Source organism: Manacus vitellinus, unplaced genomic scaffold (genome assembly GCF_001715985.3).
Source record: "Manacus vitellinus isolate BGI_N305 unplaced genomic scaffold, ASM171598v3 scaffold_29_pilon, whole genome shotgun sequence".
NCBI lineage: Eukaryota > Metazoa > Chordata > Aves > Passeriformes > Pipridae > Manacus > Manacus vitellinus.
In genome coordinates, this window is record NW_021940207.1 from 6,260,016 (window position 1) to 6,287,567 (window position 27,552).

At 52.7% G+C, this 27,552-nt stretch overlaps 1 protein-coding gene across 2 annotated transcripts in view; it reads right to left on the reverse strand.

Moving 5' to 3' along the window:
- Positions 1-684: 684 nt before the first annotated feature.
- The window catches only part of XXYLT1 (xyloside xylosyltransferase 1), a 28,193-nt gene continuing 1,325 nt past the window's right edge, over positions 685-27,552 (reverse strand). For both annotated transcript variants that reach the window (XM_008924594.3, XM_018074961.1), the window contains exons 3-4: positions 14,029-14,161; positions 685-1,816 (exon numbers count right to left, since the gene is read on the reverse strand). In XM_008924594.3, the coding sequence (XP_008922842.2) occupies positions 1,420-1,816; positions 14,029-14,161 (530 nt within the window). In that variant the 3' untranslated portion in view covers positions 685-1,419. The remainder of the gene's footprint in view (positions 1,817-14,028; positions 14,162-27,552) is intronic.

Here is a 27,552-nt window from a genome sequence, read left to right on the forward strand (position 1 = left end):
AGCTTTTGTGCTATTTGGAAAGGGATTGGTTCAGCACATCAGAGAGGGCAGGGTTGTGCTGCAGCCCTACCACAGCCTCATGTCTCTGCACATCAGTTCGAGGGAGGAGAGCCTCTCCCTCAGTAATGATAAGTTCATTCATGGGCACAGGGGAAGGAGCCCAGGACACTCCTGCCAGACACGGTGTGCACCACTTTTAGGTTAAGCCATAATTAGGTCTCCATCCCTCTCTCTTGCACGTGCATATCACACAGATGCACACACTGACACACAGGCACATGCTGGTTGGGTGTAAAAGCCAGGCTGGAGGTGGGTTAAGGTGCTGTGCACCTCCCTGACAGAGACCTGTGCAGGAGCTCATGCCTGCTGGCCGGGCTCACCAAGGCAGCATTTACTTAGGGAACAGCATGCTCATGCCTGAGGCTCACCCATTCACAGCACAGGCAGTTCCCAGCTCCTTCCAGACCAACCCCAGCTATGGTGGTGATGATCTTTAAAAATCCAGCTTGTATGCCAGACAGTTTATTTGCATCACTTGGGTGGAACAGATGTGGGATAAGCTATGTGGGGCAGCACATTCAACTGCCCAGCAGATACGCATCAGCAACTTTTTAATCATGATAAAAGTAGGAAATCTCCTATTGCACAGGACTTCAGTTGTGCCGCAAAAAACAGCCGAGCAGGTCTGACATCTGCAGCTTTATTTCTGTACAAAAGGTTAGAGGCAAAGCTAGAAAAATGAATCTATTGGTACACGCTCACTGACCGCTTCTAGGACAGGGCAGTAAAGCTTTTATTGCTAAGAAGAACCAATGGACGGCTTTAAAGCTCATCTAGCATTCAATTTTTGTTTGTAAGTAACCCAATTTAAAGCAGTTTTTCAGTCTTTAAAGCCTTCTTGCCTTTCTGGAATGCTTAGAAAGGAAGATGACCTGAGGACGGTGTCTGCTCTCCAGAGGGACCAGACCAGTGCTCTGCATGAGGTGCAGAAATGGGCCACTGAGGAACGACAAACAACATCCAAGTGCCTGCTGGGGGCTCCTGCTGACCATCCAAGGTAAGGCTGCACAGCACCCAGGGAGCTGCACCCTGCCATGGGCAAAGGCAGCAGGCTCTGATGGCCCCTTGGCTGTCCCCATGTCCCAGCAGCTGTGGCACAGACAGGCACCATGGACTTGCCCTAAGCAGAGCCAGGAGCTAGTCTGGACAGAGTGACTGTGGATATCCTGCTCCAGCAACTGAACTGCCCTTCCTCCTGAAGGGATGAGGTTACAGGCTGTGGGATACTGAAAGCTCTTGGGATCCCCAGCGATTCCCCTGGGATGCAACGGATCAGAGCTGGCCACCCTTCCCGAGGGACTGCTGGTGCAGCCACTAAGGCTTTTGCAGTCAGAGCTGCTCCCAGGGGTGGTGGGTGTTCTAGTCTTCAGGGATCGGGGTGTTGCAGTTCCCATGGTAAATTTTGACCTCACCCTCGCACTGGAAGTACTGGTCAAACACATCACTGTATCCATGGTCCCTCCACCATGTGCAAAGCTGCCTGTTCCACGTGCAGTCAAGCACATGGAAAAGCTCTGGGTGCTCCATCCCCACCATAGTGAAGAAATCCTGGTCCCCAAGGTGGCCCTTGAAGTGGTACTTCTCTGTCAGCTTCTGCACCATGGTGGGCTCCAGCAGCTGGTTGTAGAGTTTGGACTGCCTCATGGCTTCCAGGTTCAGGAGCAGGACACCACTGTTGAAGCCTGGCAGCCCATCAGGAGGGGGCCCCCCCACTTTGGTTTGGGGGTTCTCGCGGCGATACTGCCAGAAGGTGTGCCTGGAAAGAGAGGAAAAACAGGAACAGGGGAGTCAGGGAGTGCAGCCTGAAGAGCAGCCACCTCAAGTCTGGGCAGGTCTGGATCACAGCACAGGATCTACCACCCACCCAAGAGATCCTGCAGTGCCTGTCTTCTGTCTGGAGGCACCCAGCCCCTCGGAGAAACCACTACTTTGTGGGCTGCCTTTCTCTCCGTCCCCCTGCACAGGATATTGCCCAGACCTCAAACCACGTTGTTTACCACATCCTAAAGCCCGTTTTGTTTCTACCAGCATCGTTCTGGTGAGCCAGCTGGACACAGGATCGTGTGACTGCTCACATGGCTGTATAGGGAGACAAAACCACATCCCCAGTGCCTGGGGTGAACACCAGGAGTGTCCCCATGGCTGGTACACACCAGAACTGCAAGTCCTGCAGTTAATGGGATCTCAACAGCAGAGTTGACAGCATTATTATTATTTGATTAGGGGGAAACTCCGGATCAAAGATGGGCCTCAGTCTGAGGCTGTGCAATTAGAAGACTTGAAATATATCTGAGTGTCAGAAATACTTCTTCAAAATAAAAATAAAAAGAGAAATCCAGTGGCAACATCTCATTAGCTAAACAAGCAGTGCCTTCAGCGCTTGCAGCCCTGGGAAGGTTCAGCTGTAGCAGCTCTGGCAGACACAATCTTCACCAGCTAATTTCCAGCTGCCAAGGAGATGAGAGTGGTGCAAGTCTAGTAGTAAATAAAACTAACTCCAGAGGTGGATTCAAATGGGAAAAATTTTGATTACCTGAGCAAGCAGCCCCAAAATGTTTTTGGCTCCTTCCTCAGCCCTGGGGCAGTGAATACACCTCACCATACATACAGTGGTTGCTCCCACTTGCAGGAATTGAATTCATCCCATGCTATTACCCAACTACCTGGGGTTGAATCTGTCCCCAAAAGTCACTCCCACTCAGTCTGAAAATCTTCCCCTCAAGCAGCATCCTCTGCTGCAAAGCTGAGCACCTGAGAGCTGTCCAAGCCTGTGGTTTCGAGGAAGGCAGGAGGGACCTATGACCCCCACCACCATCTGACAATTCAGGGCTGCCAGCACTGCCATCTCCTTCCAGCCCTCACACTTAAGGGAAAGTTACAGCAAGGTTCTTTTACACCTTGCTGTGAAGATGTCAAGGAGAAACACTGTTAGAAAGAAGAAGCCAAGGCTGCCACTGGTTCCTCTTTGAATCTGTCAGACACCGACTAAAGTCTCCATGCAGCTCCAGGCAACGAGAATTTGTAGGTAGATGGTGCAGATTTAGAACCCAAAGGTTTAAAGTGGCCTCATTAATGATGTAAACCGTGAACATATTTTTTATTTCCTGATCTGGAGAACCACAACCATCATGCAGCATCACTTCCTTACAACTTTCATTTAGATGTTTTAGATTCAAAGCACTGATATTTCCTGCTTCATTAAGGGTCTTTACACCACTCCCTTTCACCTCATTCAGAATGGAAAGGGTTTTTCCAAGTGCCAGTTTTCCACAGGAGGGCTCAGTTTCTGGGCAGTCATATCCCCTTTCCTGGGAAAGGGGACTGGAGGATGGGCTGCTTCATTGGATTCCATGGGCAGCAGTGCTTGTTGGATCTAAAGGGCAGGGAAGGGAAAAAAGGGCTCTGCCTCTGCAAAGAGCAGTTGTGTCTTGGGGAGAGGCAAAGACAACTCATGGATGCTCCTGAGCATCCAGGCGTTGCAAGGCAAAGCACTCCCCACGCAGCATTAGAGGGAAGCTCAGCCTGCAGAACAAGCCCCAATCAGCCTCCTGAGGTGCTCAAGTCCAGGAGTCTGAATACGACTGGCTCAAGCTCACCTCTGCATACTCTGCTCTCTCTGCTTCTCCCTAGCAGTGCCTAGAAAGCCATTCCCATGCCCAAAAAGTTAAGTTGGAAGCAGACAGGAGGGAGAGGGTGAGCAGTGCTGCAGAGTGGGGCACCTTTCCAGCTCCACAGCAGTGAAGCTGACTCTTTTGATGTTCTCACCTCCAAACACACGCTGCCCAAGCTAAGAGACGAGACTACAGCCACTGCAAGCACCCAGGATAAGGAAAATGCAGGCAATCAAGCCCTCAGCATTGCCAGGCCAGAGCAAAAGCAGATCTGTATCAAATGACTCAATTTTCCAGCAATGCCTTTCCCCAGCAGATTACTCGAAGGCTGATAACAAGAAAGGAGCAATGTGCCCTTTTCTGCAGGAAGAGGAGACAGACTGACAAGCAGCAATTGTTCCACCCTTCCTCCCAGTGCTGGCGTGACAGGGCCGTCCTCCCCCGCCCGTGCCTGGGGATCGCAGGGGAGTGGGGCTGGAAGGGAGGATAGGGCCATCCCCAGGGAGCAGTGCTGAGGTGAGATCCAGGATGTGATGAGCTGTGGGTGGCTCCGCAGTGCCGATGGTTCGGGAACTTGCTCACAGCCGTGCACGACAGCCTTGCCAGTGCTGGGCTCAGGCCAACCAAGGGAAAGGTGTTCTGGCAGGGCCACTGGCAGCAGCTGTTTAGCCTGGATTTTTCTTGGCTTTTGTCCTTCTAACAGAGGGATTTGGTGCTGTCCTGCAGGGGTCAGGACAGAGAAGAGTGTGGCTGAAAGGCACCTGCACCCAGTTGGAAGTTGAAGGAGTGGCACCTATGAGAGCATTGTTCTCTTTGGAGGTGATGGATCTGGGGAAGCACAACCAGCCAAACAGCTACTCCAGCCTGCACTCCACACCACTCTGTCCTGCTTGGCATCACCCCTTGGCACCCACCTCAAATTTTGGTAAAACATGGGGGAGAAAACCCAAGGGGCTTTATGAGTGTGCTGTCAGGATGTGTCCCTGAGACAATCACCAAGGAATCAAACCCCAGCTGCAATGGAAATATCTCCCTGGCCCAAGCCCCTGGAATGGCTGGGATCTCCCCTGGAACAGGCAGTTCAGGCAGGGCAGTGTGCCAGCAGCCTTGGCTCCAAGGTGCCCTCCTCTCTGTGCCCCTAGCAGCGAAAGCCTGGGCAGGAAGGCAGACCAGAGAGGCCAGTCACCACCAGGATGATTCGGGGCAGGAAGCTGCTAGCCAGAAGGGGAGGGGAAAGGAAGAGGAGGCATTTTTGGCTTTTGTTAACTACCCTGACCCCTCTAGATAGGAGGGAAAAGAGGTGACCTGTGGCCCCAGACCCCGTGGCATGGTGCAGGGGAGCCGTGAGGGGCTGCTGCCACGAGCACCCGCCTGCAGCCCCAACAGGCTTTGCTTTGAGGAGCTGTTTATAAACAGAGCCGGCGTGTGCTAGGAAACATCTGGAGAAGAGCATTTCCAAGCATTCAAAGGCCCGGCCCAGGCAGCCCAGATAAAAAACCCTGCTTCCACCGGGACTTCCCTTGCTGGCCCAGCGCAGGGCGCTGCGGCCGCACCTCCCCTGCCTCGCAGCCTGCGGTCACGAGCCCCAGCTCACAGAGCTGCCATCACACTTAAAAATGCCTCAATGGGATCAGCTGCTAGGGTAGAGGGGACTGCTCCACCCACCAGCTGTATTCTGCAGGTCCTTCTCTTGCTTTCATGCACAGCAAGGGACAAACAGTGCATGGGGGGAAGATTTTGTCCAAACGCCTGATCTTCCACTCGTTCACTTCAGCTCTGGGCTATGGGGAAACTTCCTGGGATGAGCTGGAAACAGCTGGTAAAGCAGCTGGGTGCCCTAGCTGGCAGGAAAGGCAAGAAGGAGGGGTTACTGCCAGCTGGGTGACCAGTAGCAAGCTGAAAGCACTGGCCCCACAGACAGCACTGCTGGCCTTGCTGCTGAGGATGCGGAACCTGACCACGAGGCTGCACCTCCAAGAATGCAGACAGCCTCTGGGATCCCCCCAGACAGCTGGGGAACTGAGGAGCCAGGTCAAAAAGACACGAAATGAAATGAGATGCTGGGCTAGACCCAGAGTGGCTGTGGTTAGAAGATGCTCCTGGAAGGCTGTGGGGTCTCTGAATGCCACTGCGCACCATGCACATGCACTGCATGAGCCTATGCAGTGTGGTACCCAGGGAGGAAGGCTGCACAGCTTCTCCCTCATCAAAGGGGGAAGCGAAGGCAACAGTCATGGGATAAAGCCACAAAGATAAGGGATCTGAAAGATTCTGGATGTAATAAATGTCCCAGAATCAGTAAACTTCTTGCTGGAGCTCACTGGTTTGCTTCTACCTCTTGCCAAGCACTGGCAGAGTTTGGGCCAGCTGCCCAGGAGGGCAGAAGCAGCAGCAGCAGGCCAGCACCTTGAGGACACACTTTGTCACCAAGCCTCTCTCACAGGGGTCAGGGGCTGGGGGACCCTGAGCCCCATCCAGCCGGGCACGGAGCTCCTGGCACAGAAGGGAAGAACAGGCTGTCAGCTGTCCCTCTCTGAGCCACATCGACAGCAGCCCTGCCAGCCCAAACGCCAACTAAGACAACAAGTGCATGCTCTTGCTCCCTCCAAATACACTGTTCAGTTCCTGAGCCAGAACACAGATGGCTGCCGGCGTTATCCAGCTGCAGCTGCTGGCAAACACGGCGGATCCTGTGCAATGAGCAACGAGGCACGAGGACCGTGCTCTGCGCTCCGCGCGCTGCCAGGGCTCCCCCAGGGCGGGCAGGAGGACACGGCACCCGGCTGTGGTCCCACCAAGCCATCCCTGGCCAAGCTCCCCACATGTTAGTGCCTGGTACCTGTGGGGCCCTGGAGAGCCGGCCACAGAGCTGGATGGGATGGGAGCCCCAGTGGGAAGTATGTAGTGTCCCGATGGGGACAGGGGGATGTGTTTGAAATGGAGGGGGAGAGAGACCAAACAGAGGGGGTCCCCTGACAGCAGCTTCAGTCCTGCCTGGAGGAGAGGGTGCAGGCAGTGGGAAGAGTGATGGGAATGGCAGCATGGTCCATTCATATGCTGATGGTGGCTTTCCCCCTTAGCCCTTAGAAAGAAGCAAGAGCACAGCTAAGAAACCTCCCTGCACCCTTCTCCTCTTGGCTAATCCTTACTGTGGGATGCAGCTGCCAGCCCCTTACCATCACTGTGTTCAACCAGGATTAACCCTGGGGAAAGGCTGTCTCCCCTTCCTCCAGCTCCTCCCACCTCCAAAAGCCATGTCTGCAATGAAGGTGGGCCCTTTCAAGTTTCTGCTGCAGTTGGAGAGAGGCAGCTGCCCCAGGGCTGCACTCAGAGCAGCATCCAAACCCAGCTTCCTCCACCCGCCCCAGAGCTGCCGGACCTCGGCCAGGCGAGCTCAGCAGCTTTGCAACAAAGCGGCCCTTGTTGCTAATTGCTTATTTTCCATGTGCAGTGCTAAACCCCTTCAGGAGCTGGGGCAGTGGGTTCAGTACCAGCCCGATCCAGAGCACCTTAGCTGAAGCTGAGCAGCTTGTGTAATCCAGGAAATCTCAACTCCATGCTTCCTGGCAGCACCATGTACTCAGTGATGTGCAATGGCATCACCAATACAGCATTACCCCTTGCTCTGCAGGGAAAATTGTCACTCTGGGACAAAGCAACCCCAATTCCCAGCCCGGGACAAAGGGCAGGATGTGTTGATGTGCACACCAGGACCATCTTATGCTCCTCTGATGGGTTCAGGGTGAGGGTCCAGCTCAGGCAGGACCTTCAGTCCTCACACAGAAAACACTGATGAACAGACAGACTGAGCTCCTCACCGAGGACATCAATAATTCCTTAATAAACTTCTCACGCAATCCACAAATTATGTCTGTACAGTGCTGGTCTCTACTACAGCACAGCCTGCATGCCAAACTTTTAAAAGGCCTGTATTTAGAGCAGCAAATTGATCCTCAATGATGACATTTCTGTGTGGACTTAGTCCAAAAATGGGAACATTTAAATAGATGATGAGTGACAACTTGAGAACACAGTTGGCGAGTGAAACCTTTCCTTGGGACACAGATTTTCAAGGGCAGCCCTCCTCACCACCTAACATATTTATACCCCACACTGGTGCTAAAATCATTCTCTGAATAGAGGTGGGACCATAAATCCCTGTCTAGGTTGCATCATTTTCTTTCTCTCTACAGATCAAACACCTGTGGCACTGTGGAGCGATGGGCTGTGCGTGCCAGCGCCGGTAAAGGATGGGGGGCAACCTGTTCAGAGGGGCACTCTAAAAAACTGTGGGCCTAATTATGGCCAAAATGGCAGATTTCTATTAACAACTGTGAATGAACTCTGCTCCAGCAGCGTTCTCCTGCCTGCCTCAGAAGTGCAGGCCGCCTGCCTGGGCCTCCCTTGCCTGCTGATGGGGCTCTCAGGAATAGGAGAGATGCTCTCCCTTCACAGAAGCTCACCTGCTGCTTAATATTACTAATAGCATTTGTGCTAATCAATGCACAGTTGCGGTTGTCAGATCTTGTCCAATTTATTCATTGTTTTTAAATGACATTTCAAGTTTGCTTGGTAATGGGAATAAGTGCAACAGGTCCTACATATTAATGTTATGCACAGATGTAAACAACACAACCGTTTACTTCCTTGGATAATTTTTTTAATCAGAGGTAAAGCTGAATTCCTGAAATTAATTCTGCTGCCAGTTCCTTGCAGGTTCTGCTTGCTCTGTAATTTTGGCTGCTTCGTGGCAGCCATTGCCAAACAATTCCTAGAACCGCTTTCCCCATGTGTCGAACAGCAGCACTTACTACAAATCAAGTCAAAATCTTGAAATGATTTCAAATCCAAAGTGCACTGGTTATGGGGCTTGCCAGGACTGTGGGCAGGCAGCAATGACATCACCATGGCACAAATGCCAGGGCACAAACTCTCCTGCCTTCACTGATTGAGGGGCTTGGGGAACACAGAGCCCTTTGTGGTAGCCAGCTCCTTGCTTCCCCAGGGCAAAAGCACTTGGAAAAAAGTTGCCAAATCAGGGCAACCTGCCTGCTTGAGGAGTCCATGAAACCAGACAAACTCAGGCAGGAGGACCTGCCTGCTGGAGATGGTTACATCCAGTTCTGGAAAGCTCCATCCCAGGCAGCAGCCCACCTGCACTGCTATATCTTAGAACCACCACCACTGCCTCAACCAGCAGCCAGGGAATCCAGCTGCTCCCTGCTTGCAGCTGTCAGCCGTACTTTGGGGTTTTTTTTAGATTCCAAGAGAAGGTACAGGACGTACTGTCTCAGCCCAGACTCTGACAGCCTGGCCTGGCTATGGATTCAGCATTAGCCTGCTCACAGCCCAGGATAACTCTTTTCCTCTTCCAAACATCTGACAAAGTGACTTAGCACCGCTGCTGCTGAGCTCCCAGCAAACACCCAGCACTGCAAGTGCTGTGCCTCCACGTTTGGAGGCTGCACAGTCCTGCTCCCACTCACTAATGGGCTTCTCAGGGTTATTTTACCAGCTCTCAAACAAACAAAACATGTGACAGAGCACACAGCACACCTTACAGCAGCTCCTACACAATCACAAATAGAAACAAAGCTTTTCCTTTCCACAAAATAATGTCCTGTTTGAGGTCTCCCTAGGTTTTAGGCAGAGGCAAAGGCAAATGGCCTTGCAGCCATACAAGAACCCAAGTGTCGGTCCTTTGTAGTCTGTAGCTGTCCTTTTGATGTAGATATCCTTTCCTGTTGGACAAACTTTTATCATTGCCAGTACTGTGGATTCCCAAGCTGCCTCCAAGCTTTAATTAGCTTCTTGTCATGGGGGACAGCAGTGAAGATCTTACCCAACAGCAGGAACGGAGGCAGCAGCCACCCTTCCAGCCCAAACTATGTGCATTCTTGGACCTGTGAACCTCTGAGACCTCTCCTGAGGTCCACCATCACAGCAGGCACCTTCTCCCCAGCTGGAGTAAGGGGCTAAAAGCACCATCTGAGGACCTGTGGGTTAGGTCCTCCCTGTTGCCAGCAGACCATTGCTCTCCAAGGGGAGCAACACGGGGGCAGTGCTGAGGGCTCCAGGTGGTGCTGGCACTGGTGGGCACCCAGAGCCAATAACAGCACCAGCACTGCTTAGGAACTGAAGAGGCTGGGACGGCTGTGGGGATGGGAACAGGGAGCACGGCATGGCACAGTGGCCCGGGGTCAGCCCGAGGCTGCCGAGAGCAGCTGTGCAATCAATACCACTGTCCTGCTTCCTCTCACACGCCACCAACGTGACCAGAGGGATCGTAACCAGGAAACTCGGTAAGAATAGGGTTTAAGCTCTGCCTTTAGTAACCTGAGAGTTTTCAGGACATTTTGGGGAGTGCCCCAGCATTTCCCCACTCTGCTCCTCTCACAAGGAGAGGAGCTTGGGGCTGCTTTGAAATGGGGAGGCTTCACCCGGCCATCACACAGCTCCATCACAGCCAGAAGCACGGCTAAGCCGCTCCACAGGCCAGGCACACACCCTGCACACACCCTCAGGACAGTGACCTGCCTGGCCACTTGCTCACTGGCTTGCAGAATGCATCTGCAACACTTGCCTGCACATTTCTTAGCAGGACTAAAGAGAGAGAGCCTGGGCTCCTCAATTTGGCCAGGATCTGCAACATAAATATTTATACAGAGCATCATCACTCACCCCCTGTAGCCTGGTGAGCAGGACACTCCCAGCATGGCTGAGCAGCTGAAATGCTGCAGGGGACAACAGGACTTTTAATTAAGGTTATGCTTCTGCTTCCATGCAGAAGCACTTCCTTGCATGGAAAGCCTTTTGGACCATGCAAACTTCAGCTGCAGATTCTAGTCTTTCCATCAAAATCATTCTCACCGAAGCCAGAGCTCCCGATCTTGGCTGCAGTGTGAATCCTGTGCAGGCAGACACATGAGCAGGCACATGTCAGCCTGGGAAGAGGCTCTTCCTGCAGGCCAACACCCAAACGTCAGCCTGGCAGGAGGCATCCAGCACTGCCATGGAAAGCCCACAGGCATCTAGGAGCCTAGTGCACAGTACCTGTGTCCTCAACAACCCCACCGGGGGGGCAGCCTCTTGTGGGATGAAGCTCTGTCTGCAGCCCCATCCACAGAGGTGATGACCACACCCCATATCACACATCAGATCCAAAAGCTGCAGGAAGGACAACGTGCCTGACCCACAGACAGAGTGCCTCTTTCCCCTGCCACAGCTGGAGAGAAGTAAACCTGACATTGATGGCCTCAGACCTCAGATCACCTCCTGCACCTGACGTGGGCTCCTGTCACCTCCCCCTCTGCCTCCAGGACGTTCTGCCAGACACCACAGGGTGATCCATGTCCAGCTTCAGCAGGAGCTACTGCTCTCCACAGGCCACTCCAACCCACCCTGAGTGACCCAAGGGACAGGCCAAGCCCAGACTGTGCAACAGTTAAATCCCAGTGCTGGCCTTGCAGGAGGACCGGGAGATCCTGTTGCTCAGAAAAATGCATTTGTCCAAGACAAACAGAGGCCGGGCATTGTTTCAGCATGAGTCAAGCGAGTGGAAACACTCCCGTGCCATCCTGTTTTGCTGTCTGGAGGTTTCCCCTACCTTCAGGATGTGCAGACAGGCTCCGGGACATTTCCGATTTTCTGTTCTCTTTCTCCTCTGTTTCCCGTGAGTGTCTGTGCCCAACACTGCTCGGTGCAGCAGCGCAGCAGCCCAAGCCTTCTGCAGCCCCAACCTGTGCCTAGAAAGTACAGCCTACAGCCAGGCAGCCAACAGGAACGGTGCTGCTTCCCAGAAAACAGGGCACCAGCTACAGAACACACCCATTTGCCTTCTCTGATGGGCCAAGCAGGTCACAAGGATCCAACACAACCAAGTCAATTGATCTCCATCCATCTTCTCCATTGCTACAGAGAGAGGGAAACATGGCACCCAGACCCTTCCCAGCCACTGGCTTACCCTGCCCCAGGGCTGCGAGTTTACAGCTCCGTGAGCAAGCTCAGGACAGCTCTGCTAACTCGCCCCAAGCCCTCTTAGTGCTTTGGGACAAAGCTGGTGCTCCAGAGAGCTGCGTGAAATAGGGAGGAAAACATGAGTGCCAACAGAGAGACCCCACCATTACCCCGTAACCCCCCTCCACCCCACAACCCCTTTCCCAACTGATGCTTCGAGCCTGCGCACGTGGCAAACCACACGGCTGGAGCTGGTACCTCTTATTTCACACCTACAACACGTTTTTTATCTCGCTAAAAGTATAAAAATAGCAAATTTTTTTTTTTTTTACAAAGACGGTCACGCTTTGTCAGTTCGTGTTTGTGTCTGGAAACCCTTTCAGCGGCGAGGTGCGAGCCCCGCGGGGCTCGGCGGGAGGGCAGCCTGGCGTTTGCACGGCTCGCCCCGCCACGGGTGGTCTGGCGACAAGGAGGATCAGGAACTTGTTTTCACACGAAGATCAAAACAACACAAGAAGAAAAGTACAACATAGCCCAAAGTGACCCAGAACGTCAAAACTGCAACAACAGAAAGTTCAGCCCAAAAATGCAGCCTGTGAGGGCTGTTATTGCTTGGCTTGTTTGTCCCCACCACAGGCGGCAGGACGGGGAGAACACGGCTGTGGCTTGGGTCAGGTATTCAGCGCTCAGCCCCATGATCCCATGCCTTGTCCCCTGCCATGCTGAATGGCTCTCCAGCAGAGCACCCCAAAGCTTAACTCGGTCCCCTCCAGGCATGCCCGGCCCCACAAACCACATCCAAGCAGTGGAACACCATCCCCACTCCCTAGTCATGCATGGAAATAATGCAAAACCCTGCAGAGATGAAAACACAATGATTCTGCCATGGACTAACTGCAGGCAAACAAACGCCTGATTTATCCTGTTCCAGGTTGCAGCACTAACGAACGGGACCGGCCCTGCCGGGCAGCGCTGACCGAGGCTGACACTGCAACAGCCCCGCGGCCACACTTGGCTGCGGCTGCTCCCTCCATCCCCCTTTAAGCTCTAACAATTGGATGTGATTAACTGGGGCTGGATTTACCATTCTGGGCACCAAAATCCTGCCAGCACACCCAAAGCAGATACAGGAGCCCTCCGTGCTCCCACGCTATGGAGACAAGACCTCAGCATCCCTGTTCCTCTAGTCCCAGCTCTCCTTGCCAAGAGTACAAACCAAGAGGGGAGGTGACACTTCTGATAGGGACACAGAGATGTCTTTTTCCAGCCCAGGAACAGTGGTGACTTCTGTAGTTTGAGCAACCTCACGCTCTCAGCTGTCTTAGGCTATGAGGAAGTGACTGGTGGTGATTAATGACCATCAATCCCCTGCTGATGAACTTCTCTCTGTCTCCACCCTCATCCCATCCGGATACACATGAAATAAGAATGGCTGCTTCAGATCTTTGCAGCTCAGCTTTTGCCTAAGAGTGCTGCTGGTCCTGTCTTAGGAGGTTCAGTAAGGAAGCAGGCTTTCAGTAGGGAAGGAAAAGACATACAGAGCTCTTCAACTTTTTTGTCTTTCTCCAAGAAATTTTCCATTAGGATTAGCAAATCTAGCCAAGTCACCTCAGATGCTCAAACTCAGCTCATCTGAGAAGCCATTAAGGCATCCTGAGTTGATGATCTGATTTACTTTGGATTAAAACAAAACCTGAGGTTCATCCTTGGAATAATGCAGGCTAAACTAAACCAATTTTTTTAAGCACTAGCCTGGAAATATCTGTGTCCCTGAAACCCATCAGTGGTCCACGACTGGGAAGAACTGAGCCTCCCCTCAGTGAGTGATTCCCACCGTTAGCTCCCAGCAGTCATTGGCTGGTGGACCAAGGGTCTGAAGAGCAAGTGACCATGGGGTCACCCTCATGCTTGCAAGCCCAGGCCACCAACAGAGTTGTCAGTTTGGCCTTCCCTGAAGGAAGCAGAAGGTGCACTCACCCTCCAGGGACCCAGAACCTCATTGTTGCCCAAACTCAACCCCTACTCTCTGCAATCTTCACAGCCGGAAGCTCTGAGCTCCAACACACACACCGATGCTCCAGAATGCAATCACAGCCCCTCAGCAGGCATGGCTGGGCAAACAATGCCTCTAGCAGATGTACTATAGTCCTGGTATGGATTTTGGCACCAACAACCAGGAATTTGGCTCTGAAAGCCTTGTGATGGTGTGTGAGAACAAGTAAACAAACGACAGCAACACTGTACACTTTGCTCATAGCTACCTACAAGTTTCAGATTAAGTTCCCCTGCTGGGATTAAAGCAGGAAGACCATTTAGCCCTAGAAACCCAACCTGAGTTGAAGAGAAGACACACCAGCCACCCACTGCCCACACCCTGGCCCCAATAGGGAGAAAGCTTTACCTGTACACTGGTTGCATTTCCCTGGCAATTCCAATCACTGCTCCCTCTGGGAAATTGTCAAACTCATCAAACAGGTCTCGGATGTTGGTCTTGTACTTCAGGTCCAAGTCTACCTGGATGATCTGTGTTATTTCTGAAAGCACAAAGGGGGAAAGTCAGCTATATAAGACAAAACTGTAACCAGTGATTACCAATGGCTACCTGATGAACTGCTCCCCGTGAGGATTTGGTGCATGGTGAGCATTCAGATCCATGGGCAAGACTCAGACAAGTGAGGGCAAAACCAATCTAGCTGCAACCTCTGCATGAAGCTACTGACCTTCAACCATCACGAGAGCCTTTACCACTGTGTATTTCAGGCATGATTTACTTCAGGAATACTTTCTGGTGACCTCCTGCTTCTATCCACTCCCTCCTTCTTTCCAGAAGACTGTTTTTCCATATGACTGACAAAAACAAGAAGCAGCTTCAATCTAGTCTTCTGCAGGAGCAGCCACACAAAACCCCATCCTCACTTCTGCTACCTACTACTGGGAAAACCTGCCAACTCCACGAGCGTTTCCCACCTCAAGCCCAGAAAGCAGCCATCCCTGGCCTGACAAACCAGAGCAATTCCCATGACAGACATCAGGCAGCCACATGACACCTCCAGGATCACCTGCACAAGCCCATTAGCTCCCAGCAGGTTGCCACAGCCTTCCCCAAAGGCAGAAATTACAAAGCCCTGCCTGTACAGCATGGCTGGTAATCTGCAGCAGCCTGGAAGACTTTATTCTTGCTGGTGGTCAGAGATAAGGAGAGTTATGCAGACACAGAAGCATCTTCCACTTGCAGTGGGAAATCAAGAACAAGGAGAGACTGGAGAATGTCATTACCAAGGCCAGGCCTGAGCTCAACAACAGGGTCAAGCCTCTGCCCAAATTTGTCACCTGTCTCCGCTGTAGGACATGAGACTGATGGATGGAGATGCTACCTGGGAGAAAGTACAGGAGATGTGCCTTGTCAAGGCTGTTCATCCCATGTGGATCTGGGGATGCTGTATGGATTGCAGCAGGCCCAGTACAATGCAGCAAACACAAACACTGCAACAGGTCAGACCATCAGATGGATTCCCCCAGCCACAGGCTATGAGCATCTTCAGCCCCCCTTAGGGACTGTGAGTGGAGTGGAGCCATCCCCCATGGCATTATGTAATGCCACCGCTATTTATATGTGTTATAAAAGCCAAGAGCAAATTGGCCAGGTTGCTTAGCACTCAGCACTAATTGGATTGTGTCAACCTGTTTCGGCCCCACTCATCATGCACAAGTGCCCTTACAGTTCCCTGCAGGCTACACCTCCCTGTCACCACCACTTCCACAGCAATTAGCAAACCAGGCCCTCATCCTTCCTCCCGCCAAGTACCTGCAGGCAGGAGGACAAGCCCTGCCTGCCCTCACCTTCTGCTGCCTGCATCTGCCATGCCTACGGGCAGGGTTTCCATCAGGCTGGTGTCACTGGAGCAGTGCCGACACTCCAGCCTTCCCACCACTACGATTCCTCACTCCCTCATGCTCAGGATAGGCTGTTGGCTACCACTGGGCTGCTGAGAGCAGGAGGCATTGCTCTGTTTTAAGCCCCCAAAGCCACCACTGGGACTAGAGACCCAGAGAGCAGCCAGGCACCAGCAGCTATTGCCTGGTATGGGAGTGCAGCTTCGCCATTTCAAACATGCTCATCACTTGGTGTTTGTGTTTCAAGCAGATGCTGGGCTGTACAGCAGCTCTGAATTTTTTGTAGATCTTGCACTAATCCAGGACTCTTGGCAATTGGTCGTACCTACCACGCTGTCCTCATTTAAGAATGAAAAGGCCCTGTGAGGTTAAGCAAGAAATATACTGCTTACTCTGCGAAGCATCCAAGCAGAAATATAAATCAAGGAGAAATAGTATCTAAGATACAACCCAGGCTGTATCTCAATTTATTTTTTTCACATCCATCATGCTCTATCTGCTAAAGGGAAAGGCCATGCTCCCTTCATCCGGCAGTACGGCAATCCCCAGGTCTACCTAGTATTTACCATCACCATAATCCTCTGTTTGCAAAGATTTAAAACCCAGGCGCAGTAATTCACCACAGGCTAAAGCAGGTCTTGACCTGAAAGCAATTTCCCCTAGGCTTCTGAACTGCCTTAGAAATGGCCAGTGCAACTCAAGCATGTGAATAAGCAAAGCAGCAGATTTGTGCAACAAGGAACAAGACATGTATCCCAAATACACCAAACCTCCCCAGTGGCCCATACCACAGCAGGGCAAAACCCCAAAACCTTGATGCTGCTGCACTTGAGAATATCCAGACTGGTCACAAAACTCCAGGGCAAGGAGACCTCAGAGCTACAGCACAAGCTCAGCCCCAAAGAAACGCAGGGGGAGCCTGAGCCCTCCAAGGTACTGCCAAAGCCAGGAAGAGGGGAAGGGGTTCCCAGGAGGATCCCAGCACAACTACGCCCAGTGCACAGCAGCCTTCTGACGCATGGTCAGGTTTCAGTTAAATCAGCTGTGAGGCACGCCATCCGATTGTTCTCTAAAATTACAGATGAATGCCAACTGCAATTAATCACAGCGGAGAACGAAAGCTGAGCTTGGAGGAAGCTCCAATCCCAGCCCTGCTCGCCCCAGCTGAAAAGCGCCAGAGGGTCCCATGCAACCCAGAGGGTGCTGCCCAGCAGCAGCATCTGGCCATCCCCAAAAGCCTTGGCCGAGCAGGGAGCAGAGCACGAGTGCAGCTGCAGTGCCAGGCAGCGATGCCAGCAACACAAGAAGCCCAGCATGGAGACGCACTGTTTATTTACACAAACACGCTGGGTTCTCCATCCTGCCCTTCATTAGAGGCTCCCTGTGTTGGGCTCGCCCCCGCATACTGGTCCCATGCTGTGCCAGCAGAGACCCCAGGAAACACTAAGAAATTAGACCCAGTAAGCATCAAGTACCTCTTATTTTCCTTTTTTCTTTTTCTTTCTTGTTTTTCTTTTTTTTTTTTTTTTAATTTTTCTTTAAAGCAAGCATGAACTGCAACGCTGCAGACACAACTGAGCATGGGTGACACTAAGCACCACTTTGCCAGATGCAGCTTGCACGTTCAGATTAATGGCTGAGATGATTTCTCTGACTGGGACTGGCAAGGGGCCAGGCACTAATATTTATGATGTATCAAGCGCTTTGTCCTGGCTGCCATGTGGGGGTGGAGGAATCGCGTGCTCTCTTAGGCATAAACTGCTTGGAGGGATCCAGCTGGAAATGTGGGGAAAGGCTGAGAGTGTTCTGCTCAGCAGTGAGTTTTCTAACTTTGCCATACTGTGTATCACCCTCCATTCCGCTCAGCTCCAGCTCTTCCAGCCACAGCACGGAAAGGGGAGCTGTGCCACTCAAAGTAGATGGTCTCCATTAGCAGTGACAGCTTTACAACACAGGTTGGCCCCATTAAAAGCTCATAATGTTTTACTGCAGCCTTATACCAGCAGCCACAGCAGGGCTGTGCTCCAAGCTTGGCTCAAATCCTCCCTCCAGCCATGTCCAGAAGAGAAAGGCCAGCTCCAGGGATGATCTCACAGCCTCATCCCAGCAAGGGGGCACAGGCAGGCAGAAGTCATGTCAACCCCCTTGTGTCCTGCTGCCCTGCATTCTCTGCCAGGACTCAGCAGAGCTATGCCAGCACATGGAAAGGCACCCGTGTGTGTGTGTGCTGAGGGGCCTGGCGGGTTGTCTGGATGCTCTGAGTGACATCCAGGAGCCCCTGTGGCATGGGACAGCTTCTGCAGCAAGTCTGACAGCCCTTGCCAGGAAGTATGGATGCCACAGCATAGCAGGGACAGAGTGGGCATGCAGCAAGCCAGGCCACCCACCAACACATGATGAGATACTTAGGAGGAAATTTGGTCTAGATGAGCAACCTGACCTAGTGGGTGGCATCCATGTCCATGGCAGTGGGGTTGGAAACAGATGATCTTTAAGGTCCCTTCCAATCCAAACCATTGTATGATTCTATGACTGTGTAAATGCTCTTCCCAGAAACATCAAGCAGGACCATGAGTGGCAGCAGGGGGCACAGGGAGGAGAAGAGCTGCTTTGGCTGATTGAGCCAGAGCTCCGGGGATGCTGTGCAGTGAGAAATCCTGCAGCAGCTCTTACCTCTCTAGGGCCCTTTTTGATGCGCTGCCCTTGTTTGGAGCAGCCTATGGATGGGCAGCCTTGAACCTGCCCGTGAGATAGGACTACATTTCCCTAGCCTGAGTTGAGAGGATGGACTGAAAAAAATGTAAATAGTGAATTTAGAACTACATGACAGTGGATGGAGGGTCAGATGAAGAGGCAATACAAAGGGTGGAGTCTGCACAGAGCAACCCAGGCTGTTCTGCAGCCAAACTCATTTACACTCATCCTAACAACTTTGTATGAGGGTCACCACCCTAGTAAAGTTGAGCCCACACAGCAGGTGCAGGGCTGGTGTGCAAATGTTGGCCTTGGCTCCTAACCCCCCACTTTCATACAAACTATGCCAGATCTGGGGCAGAGCCATGTCACCACTGACGTGGAGAGTTGAAAAGAGTGAACCTGTGTCCAGGAACAAAGAGCAAAATGGAGAGCTGCCATCTGCAAAGGGCAGAAGCTGTCCAGCAAACACCATTTAGACCAGTGTGGTCTAAATCACTGATAACTGAGCAGTGGCTTAACAGCTGTAGGTAGAAGAAGCAAGAATTGAAACCTGCTGGAGGTGGTGAAATTCTCCAGCCCACTGACAGACTCACGGTGGCATGAACTCAACCCTCTCAGAGTACAAAACCCTGCCTACAGCTGGTCTGGCAGTGGAGATGCTGCAAGCAACAGTGGGATGGCAGGAGGGGACAGGCCACTGCCCTGCCAGGCTGCACTGTGCCCAAATCTCACACACACTCCTGAGGCAAACACCTGTCACCAAGGCTGGTGGTCATTTGGCTCTGCTCTGGCCATCCTCTGCAATGGCATCTCCACCTGTCTCAACAAACCTGTTTTTAAGGACCTAAACATTCTGATGCCCCATGCCAAGGAGGAGAGACTCCAACACAGAATCATAGAATTGTCTGGGTTGGAAAAGACCTTTGAGATCGAGTCCAACTGTTAACCTGGCACTTGGCATGTATCAGATGGAAGCACCTTGACCTCCCTGTACCTCCTCTGCATCACAGCAGCAACTTTTGGGGCCAAAGGCCGGCACCTTAAGAGAGGAGACCAAGGAGGACACTGCTGGGATTGCCAACTGTGCCACGTGAGCTCTGTGACCCAAGCACACGGCTTCACCTTTTTCCATGCAGCCAGCAACAGCCAGTTGGGCAGCACAAGGAAGTAGGATCCCCCTCCATCCTACAGGAGACAACAGGGGGGGAGGTGGCTGGGCAGTGGTCTGGAGAGGGCAGGGTGATGGGCAGGGAGAGAGAGCTGCTGGAGGCAGAGCAGCTGAGACCCTTCTGCTGGGCTGCAGCATGGGTGACACGTTGCAGCCAAGGGACAGGAGTGTCCCCTGCTGGCTGCAGCTCTGGGTGTTGCAGGACTGCAGTGGGGTCTGGGGAAGGGCCAGGGGGTAGCGGTGCATTTTGCCATTTTGGACCATCAGAAGGAAGAGGGCCAGGTGGCCCAGGCTCTTTGAGTTGGGGTCAGAAGGGCTGGAGGGCTCAGGTCTGCTGGTCTGCAAACACTGGGCACATCTGGACAGCTTCCCCTCCACCTCTCTGCATCTCTTTGAGCTTGGCTCTGACTGCCAATGTTTTTCTTTAAGTCAGAAAGTTTTTAGCTGTCCCCACCATGACAGGGCAAGATCCCAAGGATGGAAGGAGCTGTGAAGGACCAGCAGTGACTTTCAGACAACTGCCCTGGTCAGTAAACCTCCTGGAGCAGGGCAGCAGCAGCCCCCGCTCCAGCGGGCAGTGTTCCTGCCAGCAGCAACACACAGACCCACAGAGCTGCCCTTGCTGGCTGTGAAACCAGGATCCTCCGCCCTCGCTGGCTCAGGGACACGCGTGGCCAAGACAAACTCCACTCCCACGGCCAGCACCAAGGTCAGGCGTGGGCACAGAGCGGGTCACAGGTTCTGGAGGGGCCCTGTGCAACCCAGAGGGTGCTCCCCAGCAGGAGCCCACTGGCCCTGAATGCCTCAGCTGCTGCAGGGAGCAGGGCATGAGCACAGCTGCAGTGCCAGGCAGCGATGCCAGTGCCTCAACAATCCCAGTGTGGAAACAGTTTATTTACACAAACACACTGGGATCTCCATCCTGCCCTTCATTAGAGGCTCCCTGGGTTTGGCTCACTGCCCCCCACTGCCAGCTGCCCCTGGCTGCTCTCCCTCCTGCTGTCAGCAGGGCTGTGAGCAGCTTCCTCTCCGGCTGTGTGCTGCCCTGGCCAGGCCATGTTTTCTCCACAGACAGACTCCCCCTCTGCTTCCAGGATTAATCACCACTGCCCGTGCAGCTGACCCTGGCAGCACCGGAGAGCCTCGCCCAGGGGAAGCAGCCGAGGCAGGGGCACCCCTGCAAGCACAGCACAATCCCCGGAGCTTGCTGCCAGCATGCTGGCAACTGGGGCCTGCAGTCCCCCTTCTCAGGACCTGGTGCTGCTCCAGAGACCACCCTCCCAAGAGAAGACCACCCTACAAAGCCCTGCACCAGCAGAGCTTGCTTGCCAATGTGCAATGCAGCTTACCTTGCCCGCTTGAACACAGGTCCTCACCTCTGCCATGCAGCCAAGGGTCTCCTCTGCTCCTTGGGGCAGCCCAGCAGCCCCCTTCCCATCAAACTGCCTCCCTTCCCTGCACACAAGGCACCAGGGGAGGGCAGGAGGCGAGGGGGGATGTGCCTCCTGCCGCTAACATGCCCCTGGCACTAACCAGGTTTCTGCAGCACTGATTAGGTGCCCAGTAGAGCAAAGCAGTGGTTGCAGCACAGCTAATCAACCTATCAGCTAATTAAAAAATTAGGCTGCCTGCCAGAGAAAGATGACAAATCATTGCTAACACCCACACAGAGCAGGCACCTGGGTGAGCTCAGGGGTCTGGAGCAGCAGCAATGTCTCCAGGTATTGACGATGGCATCGCTCTGATCACCTTGCTCCACACCCCACAACTGTCTCCAGAGGGATGGGAAAGACTCAGCAGGAGATGGATGTGTTTTGTTCCAGGAAATTAATTTTTCCTGTGCATCCAAGTGTCTCCTTGTAATCCATCAGGGTCTGAGGGACTAATATTGAGCGATGCTCAACACTTTGGCTCTTAAGTGGACTCCAAGGCAGCAACATCGCTGAACATGTGACAGCTTTCAGGATGGAGCTGGAAATACTGTTTGCTGTGTGTTTAATATATGGTGCTGCTGGGGCAGGAGTGTGAAGACACTTCTTGGAGCTGGAGGAAGAGCAGCAGGAAACCTTTTAATCAGACAAAATAAGGTTTGATTCCAGGTTGCTATAAATTACAAAACGGTGTGGATGGAAAGCTGTGAAGTAACAAGCAGGTAAGATGGAAAGGGAAACCAAAAGAGATACAGGATAATAAATTTTCTGTGCTCATGTCCTGTTTAACTGCATACACTAGGGGAAGGGGCTGCAGGTAGATTTTGTACTTGTTTCTTCCTGCTAAGCTCTAATGAGCCATGGCAGAGCGGGGAGAGAGGCTGTGGGGAAGAGCAGCCCCAGCATCAATGCTGGGTGACCCCCAGCACCTTCCAACCCTTTGGGGATGGGGCAGCTGGTCTGGCTGGGGACAGAGGAGAGCAGCACCCACCCACAGGACCAGGTGATGAGACCCTGCTGCTCCGTGAGGAGGGGGGAAACAGCCACACACGCCTGCCCTGGCCTGACAGATCTAGGACATCCAAAAATAATCGATGGTGGCACCGCAGCAAGGGGCAGCCAGTGGAAATGATGAGAAGTGACACTACCCCCAGGGGCTGCAGGTCGTGCTGGCCCCAGAGGCAGCAGTGCCGCAGGGAAGGAGTCTCCACCGTGACGCAGTACCCAGGAGGCTTCCAGGCACCTGCTGAGCAGCATCCGCATCCCCCCCATCACAGTAGCCCTTCCTGACACTTCCACAGCTGCAGGGCTGGGGCCAAGGAGCTCTCCTGCCAGGAGAGGCACATCTCACAGGCAGCCAGACAGGGTTAGTGGCTCACCTCAGCAGGTGAGGACCCCCCTACAAGCCCAAAACCTACCCTGGTTACCTGGGGTGGGCTTATTCAGAGGTCTGCTGTTGCCTGCTCCCAAAAAGTATCACAAAAACAACCCCCTTGGCATAACAGGCTCACCCCAGCAAGGAACAATGGCTGGCACCACTCTCCCTATTACTCACAAATTGATTACTTGAGCCTCTTCCCCATCACAGCATTTGACATGAGTGTGTGCAGCCTGGAGACAGGCTGGGAAAAGAAGCTGGATGTTTTTCACATGGTTGCAGCATGAAGCAGGGAGGGAGGTTATGAGAGCACACCAAAACCCATTAACACTCCTTCCATCCCTGTAAAGATGGAAACATTTTTGCCAGAAAATAAACCCTTCAGCTACTGCAGCATCCCATGGGAACTGTGGCTTGGAGCATGTGGCTCTGGGGCCGTCTCCCACGACTCCGCCACAGACCCCAGTTTTCTGTGCCTCTTCACAACATCTCCCCTTTGGTAATGCACAGTCAGGCCTGGAACATCTGGGACAAGGACACTCTCCTCCCAGCGCTCTCCCAACCACTGCATCTCTGTGTACCCCTGTGTGGTGGGGCCCAGCAGTGATGGCAGTGCTCAGTCAGCAGGAAAGGATCAGGAGTGACGCACTCTCAAAACGCTCACTTACTACAATGTAATTTGCAGTTTTGTGGGCAGCTGCCCCGTGCACCAGGAATTGCTTTGCAGCTGACAGGAGGAAGAAGAGGGAGTGGTGCCTCCCCATCTCCCTCTGCCAGGCTCCATCTCAGAGAGCTCTGATGCACCGAGGGTCTGTGCACTGTAAATCCCTGCACAGGGGTGCCACTGAAGGGAAACATCAGGTGCAGGGACCTGGCATCCCGTGGGCAAACAGAGTCTGACCTAGGCAAGCCTGCACTACGGATTTGAACATTGCAGCTGCAGTGTCGAACCTCACACACACACCCCTCAAACACAACAGATAATGTTTTTAGGACGCTGCCTGCCAGCTTTTCCAGAAGCACACTAGCAGAAGACAGTTATTTGCCAAGGTGTTATTCCAGTAAACAGACTATTTTCCTGATACCTCTCTGCTTAACCCCTTCCCCCAGCTCCCAGGCTCTCCATGTTCACAGCCAGCAGCAGGACTGCTCGGCCTCAGCACAGGCAAGGTACCCTGAGAAAGCAGAGCACAGCTCAGCGCCTGCTCCAACAGCGTCTCCTCCCCAGCCTTTGCCCTCCCTCCCGCTCTGCTCGGTGGGAAAGGCATAAGCTGATGCTCACAGAGGCCACTGTCTCCAGGCTGGTACTCCCAGAGCAGACAAAGGCTGATATCAGTTTCATGGGAGACCAAGCTGGAGCCAGCAGCTGGATCCTGCTGCAAGCAGCACCAAACCCCAAGCGGCCCGGGGCTCGGTCATTAGCAAGCAGTTTGAACAAACATCATTATAATTTGGTCTATGCTTAACAATAAGTACAGCTGTTGACAATGAGCTGGAGAAAAGGTCCAGTTCAGAGTCTGAGGCCAGGGAGACCACTGGACCTCCCATTGATCCCGGTGTGTCACAGACATTAAATCCGGACAGCAGCTATGAAGCCAAAGGCACAGCTCCCTGCTGGCGGCCACCTCCCTGGACATGGTGCTGCTTATTCACCCACACCAGCCATCTGTGCTTCCCCCCACCACACAGAGCCATGTCCCCCCAACATGCTCCTGCAGCTTGCAGCTCGTGGAGACCCTGAGGCTTGCTGTCCATCAGACAGCAGCTTGCCATGATGGCCTCATCCATCAGGAAATCCAGCACCTACAATATCCTGCAGCGAGGTGCTCCACAGATCACTGCACCCTGTTTTAAACCCACTTCTTGCCAACTTTGATGCCCCTCAGTTCTTGTACAAACATCTGCCTCACATGGCTTGTGGCTTCATGGACCACATCGTAACTCCCTTGGCCAGGCACCCCCCCAGACTGGAAGGTCTCAGTCAAACAGGCTTGTCCCACACAGAAGCCACTGCCCTTCTCTAAACCTATTCAATTTTTTTTTTCCAGCAGACCATGTCAATATGCCATAAATTTCAGCAATACATAGTCATCAGTCCTACTCTTCTCTTTCCTCGTAGCTCCGTATCTTTGTTTAGTCACACAGAAACTTACCCACTTCTCCCACTGCTGCTTAGTCCTCCTACAAGCCACTAACCTTACCGAACACACCTGCAGACCAAGCTCCTGAATTTTCAGGCAGCAAGTCCCCAAGTGCTTCTACAGCACATGGAAGATGCTGCATGAGGACAGGACAGCCCAGGGGCCCTTTGCAGCTTGTGCTCATCTTCCCACCTTTGGTCACAGCTTCTGCCTTCAGGCTGCGCTGGATAGTGAGAGAGAAACCCTGAGAACTCAGCAGGGGACAAGGAGGCCACGTTCTGAGATGATGCTACTCCCCAAGAAGTGAGCCAGCTGTTTGTACAGCCAGGAAACCCTGCTGCCTCCAATTTGTCAAATACCATCTTCAGTCAAGTTGTGCTAAATACCCTCACTCCGTATGAGGCACAATACCTTCAGCCAGGTCTCAGAGCCTCCCCCGATCTAATGGACTCCACTCCTCTGTCCAAGTTGGCAAAAAGAAGCCACAAAGCTTTTTCTCCATCATATCTCATTTTCCCTCTGCTCCTTCTCTTCTCCCACAGGGTCAACCTGCTGCAACACAGTCACCAAAACCAATGGAGTCAAACACCAAAGAGCAGTTTTCAAAGCTCTGCCCAAGCTGACATCTCTCCCTTGGACTACCAGCTGATGAGGATAACCACTTGCTAAATGAATTCTTTCTGAAACAAGGATGAGGGCCAAGAATTCCATGGGAAGGTCCCAGCTGCCCTTCTGTCACCTCAACTCCTCCTCCCCTTGCCTGCGCCACCAGGAAGGTGATAAAAGCTTGCTGGGTCCTCTGAAGTTATACAACTGAAATGACAAGTGATTACAGTGATTGAAGGAGGTGGGAACATTCCCTCTGGATGGGCTTACTGAAAAGGAAAATGAAAAGGTCTGCATCCTTGTTCTCCCTCCTCCTTGCCTTGCTCCACAAGTATCAAGACCATTTCATGCTGGCATTGTCCTCATCCTGGCAGGTCCTCCTACACCTGAACCTGCTCCTCCTCTCTCTGTGTAACCTTCTCATCACTTCTCCCTTGCAGAACCGCTGTGATGGATCAAGCCCTGCTCCAGCTTCCCAGGCCTGGCCACAGCACATTAAAACAGGATTTATGAGCCTCGAGCACAGACAAGAGTTATGCAGTCTGCACTTCTGTGTGCTGCATACCAAGTCCCCAGCTGGTTTAAATCAGATTAACTCCACTGATGTAAGACATTTAAGGCAAGAGTGTTCCATGATTTACACCAGCTAAGAAGCTGTTATATTATAACTTGGCAACTGCAGGTTTTAGATCTGGAAGTTTTTTGGGCAAGGATCCCAAGCAACAGTGAACGACAGAGCAGCTGAGTGGCAAACCCCATTTATCCTCAGTGCAATATTCATGCAGCAAGCACATGTTCCACAAAAGTCCTTAAAAAAACCCAAAACCCTGGTGTTCAGTTTTCAGTGCCATTGGCCCACAAATGTGCCCTGTCACAATCCAAAGGCTCCAAACAAATCACTAAATAGTATGGAAATGCTTCCCTTCAAAAAATGATAAATTTGGAAAACTAAAGCCAGGTAACTTTAATGCAAAGGCTGCTGAAAAAAAAAACCACAGACTGATTAATGCAAATGCAAACAAACACACGAGAGTTTAATATTCAGATCAGGGCCTTCATTTCTGCTGGAGGATGCTCAAGCTTCCAATCAAATCTGTCCTCCACAAAAAAACAGTGCTAATGCTATGGAGCCAGATGTGCTTGGAGAGGTGCAGAAAAAGACACATCATTCAGGGCAGGAGAAATGCACCAAGGAAAATGTAGATACTGCCTCAAAAGGAAGGCTTGGTCCTTTCTTCTCCAACTTAGCTAAGTGGCTTCTCAAGACCAGTAGATACTGGCTTGTCAGAGCCAGGAGAGCAGCAGGAGCCCAGTGCCATTCCCACACCACCCACAAGCCTGTGAGTGGGCAGCAGAGCTGAAGCCTTCCCTGCTGCCTCCAACCCACTGCTGGCTGCACATGGAAAGGGCCAGGGAGCCGGGCCAGCCCCATAAATCACCAGGCACCCAGCACAGTAAATCTGACCTCCCTCGCAAGGGAAATATAAATCAGCTTTACTAGCAGCTTCTGAAACAAAAACTAAGATCATAAAACTGTAAAAATGCCTCTTTAAACATCCTGTGCCCTGAACAGACCACTGAAAGCCCAGTCAGGATGAGGGAGAGCAAACAGAGTCGGGTTGATGAACTGAGAAAAGGCATTTCAGCCCGAGCAGCTTCTTGCTGGCAGGCAGCACGACATGGATATCTTTAGCACACAGTAAAGACAGAGCAGGGAATCGGGAGGAGTGAATTAGCCAGCGTTAATACCATCATTTGTATGCAGTGTACTTCAAAGCCCTGGCAGTGCAGACAGCACCAGACACACAAAAAACCACCCAAGTCTGATGGAGAGTGAAGTACAGCACATTTGCTGGAGCCCACAGAGTAATGATCAAGGGGGGATGGATGGGACCCTCAGGGTCACCACTGCCCCACTGTTTAATGAGCTAGTGTGGGATGGTCGTGCCAGGAGGACAGGGGCAAGTCCACAAAGGACAGAGGAAGTCTCATGAAGCAGTGCAGAGGTAGGAGCTACTGGGTAGAACCAAACTGGGCAGGACTCAGTGAGGGCACAGGGGAGTTATATCTGCTCACATCTCAGCAAGAGTGCACCTTAAACCCATGGTAGGAAGTCTGCAGGGAATATTTTGGCTGGGCAGAGGCTCCAGATGCCAAGGCGGCTGCTGGTGTCAGCAGTGCTAGCCATGGGAACAGCAATTTCAGCGACACACACGTGGGAATTGGCCATCACCACAGGACACCCAGAAACAACTTTGAGAAGCTGGTCACCTCCTCCTGGGGCAGGTGTACAGCCAGGCAGGATCCCGAGGTCCTTGCCACCACTGCCACGGCCCAGGCAGGACATGTGGCCAGCCCAGAAGGGGATGCTGCCATCACTGGTGTGTCAGGCCAGTGAGGCAGCTGACAAGGAGAGCCCAGGGACCAGCACTGGGACTGGACCGGCAGGGCTGGGGGAGTTCCAGTGGAGGGGTTTGGAGCCCCAGGATGCAACATCCTCCTTGTGTAACCAGTCAAAGGCTAGACAGCATGCTGGTCCCAGGAGAGCCAACCGTGCGCAGCCAGGGAAGCAAAACATGGCATCAGCTGAGCCAAGCCCCTTCTGCCAGCT